Raw genomic sequence first — 17,477 nt, forward strand, 5'->3', positions numbered from 1 at the left:
TGAAGGCACTTGGTGGGGGAACATTTAGAAACTGGGAAATGAACCTGGCAAAAGCAACCTGGATGGTCAACACCCAAGGGTCCATCAATCGAGCTGGTCCTGCCCAGACAGAACCCTTGCACACAGTAGATGGAGATAAAGTCCCTGTGGTACATATGAAAGGTATTTTAGGAAAAACGGTTTGGATTAATCCCACCTCAGGCAAAGACAAACCCATCCGTGGGATTGTTTTTGCTCAAGGACCTGGTTACACTTGGTGGGTAATGCAGAAAGATGGGGAAACCCGTTGTGTACCACAGGGAAACCTAGTCTTATGTGAGAACTGGGTGTAAGATTTCATTGTGATGCAGATGGAAATAGAGTAAGGGGTGGATAATGTCCTGGCTTGTAAAATAAGCATATATTCTATTTGCCATCTGTGTTGGGCAGTTTTCTTATCTTTTCCAAGAACAATGTCTCCCTCCGGGCAGATATCTTCTGTTAATGTGCCATTGAATGGCTCACTGCATGACTGATAAAGTTACATCATCCCATTGTAAGATGCTCCACCCAGAGGGAGGAGCCAAGCATCCCTACCTGTCGCTGTCAAGCAGGACAGGAACAGAGAACTCCAGCTCAGAAGGCAAAGAAAATGAGCTCTGATTTATTTCAAATGTACCGCTCTATATATAGAGAACATCGAGAAGACTAATTTCATTGGTCGTAGAGTGAAAACATGTCACACCATTGGTGTGCAGTGAATGACGCACACTGGCAGAGCATATCTATAAACAATGTGAATAACAAGATAGATTAGAGAATTATTTACATTCTTTCCCAACTGTTTCCCAGGCTCTTGCCTGGTTAGAAAACCTTTCTCTTTCTCTCTGACTGAGCTGAGAATATCCACACCTACCCGCATAAAATCAGCATTTCTTGAGACAGCAACTCAGCCTCAGCCTCTTCACTCATCAGGGTGTCAGGTTTCTGACTCTATCAGTAGTTTTGTTTGCACTAATTACATTTTTTAAATTTAGTTTTTTCCTAGTAAAGAACTGTTATTCCCATTCCCATATCTTTGCCTGAGAGCCTTTTTATTTTGAAATTGTGGTAATTTGGAGGGAGGGGGTTTACCTTTTCCATTTCATGGGAGGCCCTTGCCTTCCTTCACAGACTCCTGTCTTTTCAAACAAAGACACCCGTGGGATTTTTATCACATTTTCTTCTCCTTTTCAGTCAAAGAGGGGAAGTAATGGGGTGGCTCAGTGAGCACCTGGCTAGCCAAAATTGACCAACCACAGTTCTCCAAACTCCTTCATCACCACCTCCATCTTCAACACCCATTGCCCATGTCTTCTTCATGTCCCTGACTCCACTGTCAGTGAAGGGTCTTCCAGCATTGCAGCATTTATTTTGCACTTTATTTACTGCACACTCAAGACATGCCAATGGCACAGGCAACTCTGTGATGTCCAGTGGTCTGGGCCCTTGTCTGCCACCAAAACTCCCCTGCCAGGGCTGGACAGTCTGGAATTGCCTGTGGCAGGTCTGTGGCAAGTCCATGGCAAGTCCACAGCAGGTCCATGGTGAGTCTCTGATGGGCGCCTGATGGTCCTTTGGCCCAGGTGCCGTGCGCCTTGGTAGGGATCTATCACTTTCTGCCCACATGGTCCTTCAGTATTACTAGCACTTTTTGTGCCCGCTTCAGGAACTCCTCCTCATCCACGCTGGGGAAGGCCTCACTGGGGGTCATGGGAAAGGGATGGTAACTCGGGTACTGTGTGGCCTTGCCGTCCATACCACACTCACGCAACCACTGCACGTCCAGGACAAGGCCCCTCAGCTCCGGCTCCTCCGCCTCCAGCCTTTGGGCCATACCCATCAGCCCCCTGTGGCCCGCAAAAGCTTCACCACGACAAAGCACGGCCGCCACCAGTGCCTTCTCCAGGGCCTGGTGCACTTTGAAGAGCACCCAGTTGGGGCAGCAGTGCCGGATGTCATTGCGGGCTGCCTGCAGGTCACTCGTGGCCTGACACAGCCAACGCAGGGCCTCAGGGACAGATGGAGTCAGGGCCATAAACTCCTCACTGCTCAGCCAGGAGCCACAGCCTCCCTGTCTGTGGTGCCAGGCAGCACTCACAGGTTTGTATTGGACCAACACCTTTGGCCCCCTGACACCATGCAGAGGCCTCAAGGTTGACAGGCTGGGATCCTTCCATGGACCAGCTTCAGCCTCCTCCTGCAGCCTTTTCTCTGGCTCTGGTGCAGCACCGACCAGTGCCACGTTGTTTGCCTCTAGAACCAAGGCCACGTCCTGTGGCTCCTGGCAGACCAGCATTTCACGCAGCACAGACAAAGCCTGTGCCTCCAGCTGCCCACCCAGGATGTTATTTATCTCCTGTGCCAGTGTCTCCACGACCCTCAGCTGCTGCCAGTTCAGCACCATCTCTGCATGCTGGATGTAGAGGAGCCGCTGAGCACCACCAGAAGGGCACACATAGATAACTTGTGACTGGGAGCTGCCCTCCACCTTTGCCCCACTGTGCACCAGCACTGTGCAGATGTCCTTGCAGCACTGCACTTTCACCTGCTCCACTGCAAAGCCACCATCCCCCTCCATTCCCATCATAGCCTCGGGGGTCTGCCACTGCAGCAGGGACTCCAGCCCCAGCCTAAACCACGGGGATACCAGCAGGGTCTGGAGACGCCTCTGCGCAGCGCACTGAGAGCCGTAATGACATGGCTGTGGACCACCCTCCTCCAGCTGCTTCTCTGTCACCTCTGAGAGTGCCCGCGGCCGCAGGTGTGGTGGCAGCCTTTGCAGCAGCCACCTGACATTACACCCAGACACTGGCAGTGCAGCCATGAACACAAAGGTCTTCTCTAGGGCCCGAGCGGTCTCTGAGGGCACACAGTCATTGAAGCACAGTCTGTGGGATGGCTCCAGGCAGTCAGCAGCGCTCAGCAGGTACAGCTCAGCCACAGCAGAGCAATCGGGAGGCTCCGATTCTTCCCGCAGCAGCTGGAAGAAATGCCGTGTGGCCAGCAGGACTGTCTTCTTCTGGCTACTGGAAAGGGTTCCACTGCCATGGCTCTCCTGGTAGATTTGGGCCAGGACTTGGCTGTAGTGAGTCAGCGTGGGGACCAGGACGACACCAAGGTGTTGCAGGAGATCTCCAAAGGCAGCTGCGTGGGGGTGAGGCGTGAGGAGGTAGGGGTAAAAGTCAGCCTCGTCCGGGAGTGATGTCACCACCTGCCGTGGCCTGGCTATGTCCCATGACTTGGCCAGCACCACAGGCAGCTCAGAGAGGTGCTCTGCGTCCACCTCCTTCAGATGGGTCTGCAGGAAGCTGTACATGCTCTGGAGCACCCTGGCCCGTGTGCTTACCTGCAGTTCTGTTGAGCAGGCTGCCCTGCACACATGCTCCAGGTTGGCCACCACCAGGGCAGTGGGTATCTCTACAAGGACTTCCATGGCCTTCAGACACCTCTCCTCAAGTTCAAGGGATTCTGGCAGGATGGTGGCTGATGTCCACAGGAGCTCAGCCACATTTTTGCAGTAGGAAACACTGCCTTTCAGAGCCACGGCCTTAGTGCAGTCTGCAAAAGGAGGGTGGAGGTTCATCAAGTTTGGGGGGATATCCAGTGGAGGCAGGAATTGGATTGAGGCAATTTTCCTCAGGAAATTTTCCTCAGGATTTTCCAACAGGATTGCAAGTTGCTTGAGCATCTCCTGCTGTCGCTCCAGCAGTTCTGCAGCATGGCATGTAGCCTGAGTGGCTTCACGCTCTATCTCCTCAGCCAGCACCACAAAATCCTCTACAGAGAGGCTGGTGCGGACACCTGCCTTAAGGAAGAAATCCACAATTACTATGGAGTTTAAAGGTAGCTTATTCAAGAAAGTTTTAGGCACAAAGCGGTTTTGGAGCCGCAGGGTGTGGAAGGAGGGCATGTCATGGTAGAAGTAGGAGGCCAGGCGCAGTGTTCTGTGGGCATCTGGTATAAAGGCCACCTTCTGAAAAGCTGCCATGATGGCGTCCATGCTCTGAGTGGAACAGATGGGTTGCAGGACAAAGAACAAGCGTACAGCTTCCATGAGGTCTTGCTGTGTGAGCTGGGACAGCCGGGGAAGTACCACAGTAATGAAAAGCTTTTGGTCATCGGTGAACTCCCACTTCAAACACTTGGCCAGCCATTCATGGTCCTGGCTTGGTGTGAGAAGCAGCATGTCTTTGTCCAAGTCATACAGGGTTTGGGCACTTGAGGGCACTTGCAGGAACTGTCTGCGGAGTAACAGCACCTTGTGGTAGGGAGCCACAGCGACATAGCCCCCCCCAAACTTCTGGAAGAGAGGCAGATACCGGAGCTGCTCCAGTGCACATGAATCCAGCTTTCCCTCCTGGACAAACCTTAGCAGGGCTGACACGTCCTGCTCCCCTAAATCCCCCCAGCAGAGATCAGCTCTTGTGTCTGCCAGATGGGCCACTACAGCCCTGGGATCTGTGACCTGCAGTGCCCACGGCTTCAGGCAACAGTAGGCAAAACTCCAGGGCAGCAGGGACTGCTGGAGCACAGGGATGCCCAGTTTGTGCAACACCTTTTCCACTTTAGAGTGACACTCAAAAAGAACCTTGGAGAGGGAGGATAGTGGCAGTAGGTGCTTCGAGTCTGTCTTACTCCCCTGAACAGGCAGCACTGCCATATTATGGAGATGATTCATGAATGACTTCATGTCCATGTTTGAAGTCCTGGAGGGGACCATCCTGTCAAAGAAGGTCCACAGCCCCTTGAGCCACTTTTCCCCCTCTGCGGTCCACTCCAGCTGACACAATACCTCCTGGATGAGTGGTGTGGCCTCTGGGAGGTCAAGCTCCTTCACAAAGCAAGCTGGGATCCATTCAGAAATACACTCTTGGGCAAAACGGTGGCTGTGCTTGGGGAACAGGTGGGCAAAGGAGTTCTTGAAGACAGGGTGGTGGATGCTGAAAGCATTCAGAAGACCATCTTCTGTGGCCAGCAAGGGCAGGCCTTCCAGGTCTGCCTTGTCCCCATCCTTGTGAGTACCTTGGGAGTGCCTGTTCCATCCTGTTAAGTATTGCAGCAGGTAGAAGCAGCTCTTTGGGGTCCTCAGGGGTGTCTCAGCCAGCTTGCAGGGCACAGGCAGAGCCAGGGCCTTGAGGAAGCACTGGAGAGAGGCTGGCCCTAAGACCACAGCGTTCACCTGGGCTTCAATGAACTCCTCATGGATCTGCTGCAGGTGGGTGAATGCTGGAACCAGTTTCATGTTCAGTTGCTGCAGCACTTCCTGGACTTCTGGCTGAGGCTTCTCCTTGAGGAAGTATGGCTCTGTTAGCATGTCCCCTCCACCTGGAGATGCCCAGGTTATTGTCACCGTGTCAGATGACTTCCTGTGGTACACAGGCACCAGGGGCAGTCGTGCATGACTGATCTGCTTGTAGACCTCTCTCACCATGTCCTGGAAGATAGGTAAGACCCTTTTCATAACAGGGAAAAACTGGAGGAAGTGGGAGTCCAGGTGCTGCTGGCAGAGTTTCAGGGACTTATACTGGAGCTTTTCTGGCTCCAGGGCTTTCCACTGCCTGGTGAGAAAGTAACAGTATAGTGGAACCACCAAGCGCCGGAGCAAGAAGTCATTCCAGGTTGCCCCTGTGCCACCTTTGTCCCAGTGGAGACTGCACCTGGCCGCATCCACAGAGAAGTTAGCATTGATGTGCACAGGCAGCCCAGTGATCAAGGGCAGTGGGAGGGTGCAGAAGGCTCTGCCCGTGACTCGGTTCAAAGGTTCCAGGCAGGCAGCCACAGCTCCATAGGGCAGCCATTTAAGCACCGGAAACTCCTCAGCCCCACCCTGCACCCCAGTTTGGGAGATCACCCTCCACAAATTTGTGGTCTTGGCCCTGCTATTTTTGACTTTCATGGTATAGGAGAGAGGGGTGGGGCTGTTCCCATCCATGGCTTTGCTTAATCTTGCTTGAACCTCCTGTCTCAACTTTGCATCATCCTCCGTGAGCTCTGTGGTCACCTGCAGCTTCTCCACCAACTCTTTCCCACCTGGGGGGATCTCAGAGAAGATGATGGTGTGTACATGCCGGAGGAAGAGCACCAAGTCCTCACCTTCCTTAGCCAGTGTTTCTTCCATGTTCTTGAGGTCTTGGTCTCGCACCACCATGTTAGACACCCTGGACTTGGCAGCCTCAGCTGCAGTGCGGAGCGGCAGCCGGAAAAGGACGCCCTGTTTCAGGTTGAAGAAGGATGGTAGGAAGGTGTTATAAATGTCTGGAAAATTCTTCTTGAAGTCAGTGTCAACAGCAAACATGCTACCAGGCTTCGCAGTTGTGGCCGTGGGCATGTAGTAGAGATGGGGATCAGAGACACACAGGGTACTGTCTCCGGTCAGGAAGGCTGGGCAGTCAGTAAAATGGTAGACAGTGTTGAAGCCAAGGCCATATTTGCCTGTGACATCCTGCTGGTCTTGCTTGCCACCCACCCCCAGACGCTGAATGCCTTCAATGTCCTGCTCCCGGAAGGGGCGGTCGTTGTAGATGCAGAGGGCAGGGCCCTGCAGGATGTTCCATTTCTCACTAAAAGTGGCCTTCGCTGGGTGCTGCCGGTGGTCCCACACAAAGTGCACAAGCCCCGCACCAGCATCATCTGCATTCTGGAGTACCTCCTTCACCATATCAGGAGCGGACTCAGAGTACTCCTTCAAGATGTTCTTCAGTCGTGTTGGCAAATCTTCGTGGGCACCAAATGGCTGTGCCCAGAGGCTCAGGTGATCAGTGATGAGTTCACTCCTCTCCAGTGCTCGGTGGTGTGTGGTGGCCACCCCACAGCGCAGGGCTGCATCTCGGGACAGCTGTTTATGGCACAGCAGGACATCTCTGTCCAATGGCATCCATGGTGCATCATTGAAGTAGAGCTTGTCCCATGGGTGCAAAATGCCCTCCTCATCAGGCAGAAAGAGTTGCTGGGTCTGGCAGGCATCTGGCTGGGTGCCATCTTTCATCAAGCCACAAGACACCAGCCGCAGGGCCAGATCCAGCTCCGCAGCAGGCAGCGGCTTTCCAGCATGTGTCAGCGAGTGCAGAGCACTCGGGCATAATCATCCCAGGTGAACGTGTGGCGCAGCCCCACACACTCCCAGAGCTCTCTGTAGGGCTTGTACTGCTCTTGGAGCTGATGAAGGTATGGGGCAGCCTTAAATGACAGTGTCTCGGCCACAGCTGTGACTGGCACAAAACGGGAGCCCATCAAGATGAAGGGCTCCCCGGGGTCCACTGCAGAAGCCACCTCATTCCAGCTGGAGTGATGTTCCCGGAGCAGCATGTTCAGCTGCTTGTAGCAGCAGTTGGTGCTGTACTGCAGGGTCTCCAAAGGGAGAGTGTTGGAGAAATGTCTGAGTGCCCACAGCTGCTCAAGGACCTGAGCTGATGGTATCTGCCGGTCCAGCCCCAAGAAGGATGCTACCTCCTCGGAGAGGCTGAAGTTTTTCCCCAGCATTTTAGGAGCCAAGATAGGCTGGATGAGTCCCACTAGAGGCTCATGGAGGTGATGGTAGAGCTGGGCAGCTGGCAGCAGCACAGGCTCACCATTGCGTAGTACAGCAGGGAGGAAGGGCACAGTCTGAAAAGTGGCCTGCAGGGTGTCATTTCTTCTCTTCTTCACTGCATCCTGAAGTAACTCAAGGATGCAAGCAGCCCTCTGGCAGCTCTGGGCACGATTCTTGGTCCAGAGAAGCTGCACAGTCTTTGCCCTCTCCAGCAGCTCTGGCAGGGCTATGGTGTCCTTCACCATGCCCAGCCTCTCCAGTTGGCTTAGTCTCTCCAGGGAAAGGAAGGCATTCCCAGTGGGGAAGCGCCCATCCTCAGGGCTGTATAAAGGGGCAGCGCGACCTCTGGGATGCACGAGGTGATTGATGAACTGCAGGTGGCCATGAGGGGTGACAGGGATGCAAGGCACTGTCTGCAGCACTTTGTCCACATCCTCATGAGACATATCCAGCGCATGGAGCAGCAGCAGGTTCCGGTCAACATCAGGGAGATTTTCCAAGTTGGGAAGCACAAGCTCACAGAGAAAGCGGTTCCAGTCATAGGTTCCAGCATCCAGCACCTTCCCAAGGCCCTCCTGCACCTTCCCAGGCAAGGCCACAGCCAACAGGGGACGGGGCACGGTGATGGCAAAGACTCGCTGCGCCACAGTACCCAGCTTATGGTGTCTCTCCACAGTCTGGTGCAGGAAGCAGGCGTCCTGCAGTGAACACCAGGAGTGGCCATCAGAAAAGAGCCTTGGGCCACTCCTGGCTGCCACAGCCTGGTAGAAACTAGTCACAGCCTCTGTAAAGGGGTAACGGGCAGTGCTAATGTCTGGCCAGAAGAGATGATACTCATAGTTCTTCAACTCGCCTGCCTCGTGCATGGCACGGAGATGGTCCAGTGCCCGGAGCCAGGCCATCGGCACAGCATTGTGGAGCAGCACCCGGTTCCACTTGCCCCGCTCTGCCGTGTCCCACAGCCCCTTGCGATTTGAGAGGATACTGAAGGCCCCATGCAGGTGGACTGGCAGCCCTGAGATGATCGGCATGGGAAGGTGGCAGAAAACTTGCCCCTTCTCAGCATCCAGACGTGGCACCCACTTGCCATCTTTGGTAGGGGCAAGAGGAAGGGCCACACCAGCCATGGGAAGTGGAGGATGAAGTCCTGCCTGTGTGTTCTGGTGAAACAGTTCCAGCAACTCCCCATCACCCTGACACACCAAAACCAGGTAATGCCACATTGTCCTGGATTCCTCCTCACAGGCTGAGAGCTGCTCAATGGCTGCCCAACTTGGGGGATCCCCAGGGGCCCCCAAGTCTCGGATCTCCTTTCGCTGCAGCGTGGCCAGAGGCATGGTATCCTCTGCAGAAGTGGCGGTGTCCGGCAGCATCTCCAGGGATAGCTCCCTCACGTGCTTCAGGAAGAGCAGCAGGAGCCTGTTAGAGCGAAGGAAAGCAGCCCCAAGGGACTGGATGCGCTCTGTACCAAAGGCCTCAGAGCAAATCTGCGATGTCACAGCTTCCTCTTCAGTGCGAAAAGGCAAGCGGAAAAGGCTCCCTGGAAAGGGTCCTGGCTCAGGCAGGCAGCAGCCAAAGATTCCATGGTAGGGCTGAAACTGTTCAGCAAAGACACGGAGGATGCGTGGCCGGCTGGAGAAGTCCAGGCGGATGCCAGGGGAGCCGGCCCTGGGGATGTGCTTGCCCAGATGGGTGCCATTGGGATCAAAGATGAGCAGTGTCTCCCCACTCAGCACTGCTGGCACATCCGTGACACGGTAGACAGAGCTGAAGCCCAGACCAAAGCGCCCAATCCGGCCTGCCTGGCCCTCCTTTGTGGCAGCCCCAATCCGGGTGATGTTCTGGAGGTCATCCTCTGTGAACAGGGCATTGTTGTAGGCCCAGAGGGCTGGGCCATGGCAGGCAGCCATGCCTGGGTCTAGCAGCCCAGAGGTGGCCTTTCTGCGGCACCGCAGGTCCAGAAGGAAGCGGCACACGGTAGCACTGGCATCCTCTGCATTCTGGACCATCTCTGTGAAGAGGTCACCCTCCTCGCTGTACTCCCGGAGGATGTTGCGGAGGCGTAGGGTGATGGGCTCTGAGGGGCCACAGGCTGTGAATGGCTCTGGGCCCAGCACCTGCGTGCTGAGACACTCCGTGCCCAGGAACATGGCTGTGCTGGAAGGCACTGCCTCGTGCACCACCTCTTGAACATCCTCCTCTTCCTCCAGCTCCATGTCCAGGTACACGGCAGAGGCAGCTGGACGGAGGGCAAAGCCTGAGCCCTGCGGGATCCTCACAGGAACTGGCACAGTGCCCTTGCCCTTGTGGCCCCGTCTCTTCAGCCACTCCAGGACAGCTACAACCACCTGCAACTCTGTGGCAGTGCCCGCTCTGGAGCCGCGCCTGTCTATGTCCTGCCCCAGGGAGCGCAGGGCTGACACCGCCCTCTCCTCACTCACCCCGTCCACCACCCCCCAAGCCCTGAAGAGGCAGCTGTAGGGCAGGAAGTCAGGGGGCACCCGGGGCACCAGCAGCCCCAGCTCCAGCTTCTCAGGATAGCCCAGTACAGCATCACGTGGCAGGACAAGCCCAGACTCAGTCCACACAACGGCACCATCTGGGGCAGTCCCAAAGGCCTTCATGTTTTCCTGCATGTGCCAGTAGATAGGCTGGAGAGCGGGACCCACCTCATCCATGTCCCTGCGCCCCGCCAGCTTTCTCAGCTGCTCCCACACTCTCTCCGGCGGTGGGGTCTGACTCAGCCCCAGCTTCTTCTCTGCCTCTGGCACAAAGGCGTCAGTCAGGGGCATGGCAAGCCCAACCAGGGATTGGTACTGCATGGATCGCAGCTCCCGAGGGGGCAGGAAGGGCTGCCCAGGCTCTCCTGTGCACTTGGAGTGAGGTACCCATGGCAGGGCCTGGAGCTGCCTGAGCTCTGCAGCGCTGAAGCCATCCAGTGCCTTGGGGTGGTTGCAGACTGTGATCAGTGCCTCAGCCCTGTCCAAAGCTGCCGTGCCACCCTGACTGACTTTTGCTGCAGCTGCCAGGATGTCTGAGGGCAGCAGGCACCCCTCACCATGCCGCAAGCCCACGGCCCTCAAGGCACGTAGGACAGACGGAGTGTGGAAGGCAGCAGGAGGAAAGCGCTCGGGTCCCAGCAGGGCCTGCAAGGTGCTGTCGCAGGGGTCATAGAGGTCTTGCGGGCATGCGGGGCCATCAGGGGTCTCCAGGAAGGCCAGCTTGCTGCAGGCCTGCCAGAGTGGGGGGCTCTGTGCAAAGACAGTGTCTCCGTGCTGCAGTACCCAGAGCAGCAGAGCCTGTGTCTCAGCCGCTCGCCCCACATATGCGCCTTGGGCCACGGCTCTGATGGCTTTCAGCATCACGCAGGCTGCACTGATGAGGGGCCTCTGGAGCCTCCCGAGTAGCCGCCGGTCAGCTTCATCCCGGCACCGCAACACGGCCTCCGGCAGCACCACGTCTTGGGGCAGCTCCAGCTCTGGCTCCAGCGCCAGGGTGGCAGCAGCTGGCACCAGCTCCGAGGGCTGTGGGGTGGCCAGGCAGGGCAGTGGCAGAAAGAGGGGCAGAGCAGCCAGAGTGGCCACGTCCTGCTTTGTCAGGGATGGGACGTCTGCCAGGTAGAGCCGGAGGATGAGCACATCTGCATCAGGAAGCGAGGCCATGCGGGAGGCCAGTGCTGCAGCCCCCTGCCTGCCCAGGGCCCGCAGGGCATTGAGAGGGGATGGAGGCAGGACATAGCGGGACAGGGAGCGGTGCCACGCACTTGGTGGCACCACAGGGCAACCCAGGACCTCCAGCACAGAGGCCACAGCAAGTGGCAGGAGCTGGTCCTCCCACACCTGGAAGATAAGACTGGATTCAGGTATCAGTGGAGCCAGATGGACAGTGGGGGCATCCAGTGAGGACAGGGCTATGAGAGGAAGTCCCTCCAGAGGGCCCAAGTCATCCATGTGGTGGGCCAGAAATTGCCACAGGGCTGGGAACCAGGAGGCTGGGGGCTGGGGGGGGCCTTGGGCTGGGCACCATGTCACTGGGGTTGAAGACTGGGATGTCCAGGTGGGGGGCAGAGCCAAGCGCAGGGTCTGTACAGTCACAGCTGGATCCAGCAGAACCAGGTTGGGGAAGAGACCTGTGTACAAGAGGCAGAGGCTGGACTAGAAACATGTGGGACCTGGGACCTGGCAGGGGGACACAGGATGGGGGGAAAAGAACCTGCAGGGGATGGGTGGCCCCCATATGGGATGTGGGAGGACCTGGGCTCTGGGGGGGTGGTGTATACCCTTAGTAGGAGCACAGAGAATCCAGTAACCCCAGATGGATGGGGATATAAGAAAGAGATATAGGAGGTAAAAAGGTGTTAGGGGAACCAGTATTGGGGAGCACAGAGATCTTCAGATGAGGAACACAGTGAGACCCAGGACCCAAGGGAGCACAGAGGGGACAGGGGAATGTGGGAAGAACAGCAAGGACATGGATCTCCAGAGAAACAGGGAAGTACAGGGAGATACTGGGGCTGCAGAGTAACCCAGGGCGTAGAAGGTCGCCTAGGGATGCTGGGATTTAGCGGGGGCAACCAGGGGACGTAAAAGTGGTCCAGAGACTCCCATCTCTTACCCTCCTTGGCAATGCCTCGCAGGAGGCTCTCCAAGCCTGGCTCCAGGTCTGAGGGCAGGAAGGACCCGGCCAAGCCAGGTAGGAGCTCCCTGTGGGAACAAACAGACGTGCTGGGAGACCAGAAGGGCAATGGGGAGCAGCTTTCTGGGCACCTGCCTCAGCTCCCCCTTGGTTACACTAGGTGAGAGAAGGAAGGCAGTGAGGAGCCCAAATGTCCAGGGCCAAATATCCAGGTCTGGCCATGCCTCCTGTTCCCAATTCAAGAGCAAGAGCTGTGACTGCGGGCAACTGTCTGTCCTGCCCACTCTGCAAGGAACGGAGCTGCCGGGGGCCGCGGGCTCACCTGGGGCAGTCAGATGTGTCCACGTAGACAACGGCTGAGGCAGTTCCAAAGGCCACGAAGGTTCCGTCGGCGCGAGGCAGGAGAGGGAGGCCCCGGAGCTCAGCATGGCAGCCATCCCCGGCCACGTAGCGCAGCAGGGAGAGGCGGCCGGCAGCTGGGAGCTCTGCGGCCCCGTGGTGCCGCAGCACCTCCCGCACGTGTCCCGCCGTGGCCTCCCGCAGACCCTTCGGCATCCCCAAAGTCAGTGCCCTCCACACGTGGGGTGGGACCTCGGCCACCGGCTCCCCAGCTGCCACCAGCAAGGCCTGGATCGCCTGCCGTGTGGCTGCATCACCCACAGCCTCTGGCAGCAGCACAGCCTCGAGGGCCCGCAGCCGCCCCGCCGCCCCGTCTGCGGCCGGCAGCAAGACAGGGGCAGCCGCCAGCTCCTGGCACACACGGCTCATCAGGCTGTGGATACGGCCGGAGCTTGGCGTGCGCTCGGGGTCTGGCCACAGGCTGTAGGCATCTGCACTGGGCAGAGCCACAGCCATGGCAGCCAAGTGGCTGTAGACCCGGGGCAGGAGGTCGAGCAGCAGAAGAGCATTCCAGCGGGCATCTTCCTCACCCTCCTCACCCTCCTGGGGCCAGCGGAGGTGGCGGCGATCATCAGAGAGGGCAAAGGGAGCGCTGGCATGGACGGGCAGCCCTGTGGCTGTCTCATCAGTGGCTGGCAGTGGCAGGAAGCAGCAGAGCCGCCCTTGGCAGGCCCCGTGGAGGGGGTGTGCCAGGCTCAGCTCAGGGCAGCACCCCAGCCGTGTGCCCAGAGCCACGACTGGCCCCTCAGTGGCCCTGCCTGTGGCCACCAGCCACTCGCTGCCAGTACTCACGCTATCCCTGTGCAGGGCCACCAGGCACCACGCCAGACTCAGCCCCTCATCCCCCAATGGCACCGGGACAGGGAGAGGCTGAGGGCATGCTGCAAGTGTTCCCATGAGTGTCTGGACCCCGTCAGGGGCCACACGGTGCAGGGCCAAGCGGCGGACATGGCGGAGGAAGAGGAGGGCAAGAGGGGCCTCTGTGAGGAAAGTCTGCATGAGGTTGCAGATGCGCTCAGCATTGGAGACCCCTGCAGCGATTTCTGAGGGTTGCTGGCGAAGGGGGAAGCGGAAGAGGGTGCCCTGGGCTGAGGCACGGTGCTGTCCCACAGCTTCCAGCCCAGCCCAGAAGGGCTCGAAAAGGCCAGGAAGGTCCTGGGCTTCGGAGATGTCCCAGCGCTTGCCAGCACCAGGCAGCACCTGGCATTTGGGGTCCAGCACCCCCAAGTATGGGGGGCTCAGCACACCTGGTAGGTCTGGAGACACGGGAACCGTAAGGCCACAGAGATGACATGGACACCACTGCCTTCCCAGATCATCCCAACCCATCAATGCCCAGCCAATGGCCTCAAGTTTATCCCCATGGTGCCTCCCATGATCCAAAGCTTAATCCCAATTCACCAGTCCTCCCTCAGTTTGTCCCCCTAGCCCTGCTCTCCATTGCCAGCCAGCCTCCCTCCAGCCTCCTGATGTTTCAGGTTTCCAGCTTCAGGTTTCCTCACTCTGGACACAGCCCTCCATTTGGCACACCCCCAGTGCCCCCCAGTTCCCCCCAGCACCTGTAGTTCAGTGCCTCCAGTAAAACCCAGATCCCCATTTCAGTCCCAGCTGAGGCTCCCAGTGCCACTCACCAGTGAGGTGGTAGACAGAGGTGAAGCCCAAGCCAAAGCGCCCCACGCTGTGGGGATCCTCCCGCTTGTGTGACACCCCTGGGCGCTGAATCCCTGTCCAGTCCCGGGGCAACATCACGGCGTCATTGTAGGCCAACAGAGCTGGGCCTGGTCAGCACCATCCATGGGTAAAGGGGGAATTGGGACACGGAGCAGGAATTGTCATTCACACTCAGTGTTCCCACAAGCTCCAGTCCCACAAAACTCCCCTCACTAGCACTGAGGCCTCCCAGTAACCTCAGTGTCCCCAGCACATCCCAGAACCCCTCACCAGTTCCAGTTCCCCCAGTCCCTCCCAGCACCAGCCAGTGCCACCCCAGGGCTTCATCCAGTTTCTCCCAGTGCCCGCAGTGCCTCTCACCCTGGGTGCCCTCCAGGCCCCCTCCGGTGATGTTGAATTCCCGCTCGTCAGACACAAACACGACCTCGTTAGCGCCGGCATCGTCTGCGTTCTGCACCAGCTCCTGGAATTAGACACCAGTGCCTGGTCACCTGGGCCCTCCAGGCCCTGAGAAGAGCATCAACCCTCTCTCCCAGCTGGGCACCAAGGTCCTGGGGCTGGTGCTGGACAGGGACCAGCCCCACTGCCTGCAGTAACTCTGCCCCGCTGGGCAGGAGATCGCGGATGGGTGATGGGGATCTGACCTTGAGGATCTGCCCTCCGTCCGGGTACTTCTGCAGGATGCTGTGCAGGTAGTCAAGGAAGCTGGGTGCCCGCTGGCAGAAGGTCTCTCTGTAAAGCAGAGAGAGGGAGAGAAGGTGTGGGGAATGCTCTGTAACCAAGATGCCCATGTTCTCCTTGGATCCCGCAGGATGTGCCTCTCTTTGGAAAGGGTCAAGGACCCCATCTCCTTCCAGGACCCCCTGAAACAACCACCTCCAAGGATGACTACTATACTTCCCCAGACCCCTATCTCTTCCTGGGATGCTCCAGTGCACTGGTTTTGGCTGGGATGGAGTTAATTTTCTTCCCAGAAGTGTGTCCAGGGCTACATTCAGGATTTAGCATGAGAACAGTGTTGGTTGCACACTGATGTTTGAGTTGCAGCCCAGTCAAGGACTTTTCAGTATCCCATGCTCTGCCAGCAAGGGGGAGCATGGCCAGGAGACCTGACCCCAGCTGGCCAGAGGGATATTCCGGACCACAGAACCTCCTGCCCAGTACAGAAACTGGAAGGGGGTTGGCCAGGAGCCACCGATCACTGCTGTGGGATGGGTGGGGCACTGGTCAGTGGGGCATGAGTAACTATTGGGCATTACTGGTTTCTCTTGGGTTTTATTCCATTCTCTCTCCTTTTCATTACTATTAGTAGCAGCAGTAACATCAATATATTTAGCTTTGTTTCAATTATTAAACTGTTCTTGTGTCAGTTCAGAGGTTTTACCTTTTCTTTTTGATTCTGCCGTACTGGGAACAGCAAGTGGCTTTATGGTATGAGCTGCAGGCAGCTCAACTGTCCTGAGGGTTTGGGTAACCACAGAGTACAGGGAAGGGGAAGGGGAAAGGCTACGCTGGAAGATTTGTCTCATGGCTTGGCTCTCGCAGGAGAAATCCCAAGGTGTAATTATTGACAGTTCCCACTGGATGGCTCCCGAAGCCCATCGGGGACGGCAATGCTGAGCACAGCCGGCAACTTCGATTCAGCTCCAGCCGTTCTCTCGTACCACAGCCCCGTGTTACCAACCACAACAGAATGATAACCTTAGCCCAGAGCCAGGGAGGATGAACATTCCCACGGGATCACACACACCAGGAAGGGTTTTATAAAATGCACCTGAGTGCACGGGCAGGAACTCCAAGAGCAAACTATGACCCACAGCTGTTAAATAAATACGAGAGATGCTCACAACAACTTTGTTTTAACACACTCTGCTCAGATCTGTTGTTATTTCAACTCTTTGTGCCCCAGTTGAGCACCAAGGACTGTTGTGGTTTAACCCTAGCCAGGAACTCAGTCCCACGCAGCTGCTTGCTGCTCTGGTGAGATGGGGGAGAGAATCCAGAAAAGGTAAAACCCGTGAGTGAAGATAAGAATAGTTAAATAACTGAAACTAGACTAAATATATTGACATTACTGCTGCTACTACTATTAAGAATAGTAATGGGAAGGAGAGAGAACAGAATAAAACCTGAGAGAAACCAGCAGTGCCCAGTAGTCACTCATCACCCACTGACCAATGCCCAGCCTGTTCCCCAGTAGTGATCGGTGGCTCCTGGCCAACCCCCTCCCAGTTTCTGTACTGGGCAGGAGGTTCTGTGGTCTGGAATATCCCTCTGGCCAGTTTGGGTTGGGTCTCCTGGCCATGCTCCCCCCTGTTGGCAGAGCATGGGACACTGAAAAGTCCTGGACTTGGAGTGAGCTCGATGGGGCTCCAACTCAGCGTGTTACAAACGTTGTTCTCACTTTGAATCCCAAACACAGCACTGGAGCAGCTTCTGGGGAGAAAATTATCTTTCCCAGTCAAAACCAAGACATCCAGCAGCCCCCAAAAACCCTTCCTGTGAGCCCTGACCGCTGCAGTCCTCACCTCCCTCAGTCACCCTTCAGTTCTCCCCAGCACCCCTTGAGCCCCCTGGCCCACCAACAGCCCCCTGTGACCCCCAGAACACTCCAGCCATGCCCTGTCTCCCCCCACAAACCCCCAGTGACGCCCCCAGATCCACTTACGCCTTAGGCTGCTTGAGGGCCATGGTGGGCACTGCGGGGGACCCCTGCCCACTCCTGGAGCTGGAGCCGGAGCTGGAGCTGCTGCTGCTGCCCGGTGCCGCAGTGCGCTGCCGGCGCTCGGAGCTCCGCTCCGCCCCCTGCTCCGCCTCCCTGGTGCCGCCTCCCGGACCAAGAGTTTCGATTCCCCGTTGCACACACTCATTCGGGGAAATGTGCTTTTTTCTTTTTCTTTTTTTTTTTTTTTTTTCAAAAATAGGGGTGGGGAGCAAGGAGGCATGAAAGGAGGCGAGGAGGACCAGGGCGGGAACTTGCCTATGGGGCAGGGATATGGGAAAGTGGATACGTGGATGGGGTATGGGAATACATGGGTGTTGGATAATATTTTTTTAGATTTAGAGATGGGGTAACTGAGACGTGTTTTAAAAACTTTTATTCCATTTTCAGTCGCATGAGAAGGGTGAGACAATACAGATGTTATAATTCACACCATCACAATCAGAAGCCAACTATTTCCTAATTACAATACACTATAAGTGTTTCTTGGCCTATCAGCTG

At 56.9% G+C, this 17,477-nt stretch overlaps 1 protein-coding gene across 1 annotated transcript; it reads right to left on the bottom strand.

Annotated features, from left to right (window-relative positions):
- Window positions 1-623: 623 nt before the first annotated feature.
- LOC128815916 (sacsin-like) lies at window positions 624-17,007 on the bottom strand. The gene is given in 8 exon segments (XM_053993054.1): window positions 624-7,083; window positions 7,086-11,678; window positions 12,164-12,252; window positions 12,507-13,839; window positions 14,215-14,361; window positions 14,615-14,717; window positions 14,899-14,986; window positions 16,923-17,007. Coding segments are annotated over 8 exon segments (11,829 nt in total). The 5' UTR covers window positions 16,946-17,007; the 3' UTR covers window positions 624-1,630.
- Window positions 17,008-17,477: the final 470 nt, after the last annotated feature.

This window comes from Vidua macroura, chromosome 17 (assembly GCF_024509145.1).
Source record: "Vidua macroura isolate BioBank_ID:100142 chromosome 17, ASM2450914v1, whole genome shotgun sequence".
In the NCBI taxonomy this organism is placed as follows: Eukaryota; Metazoa; Chordata; class Aves; order Passeriformes; family Viduidae; genus Vidua; species Vidua macroura.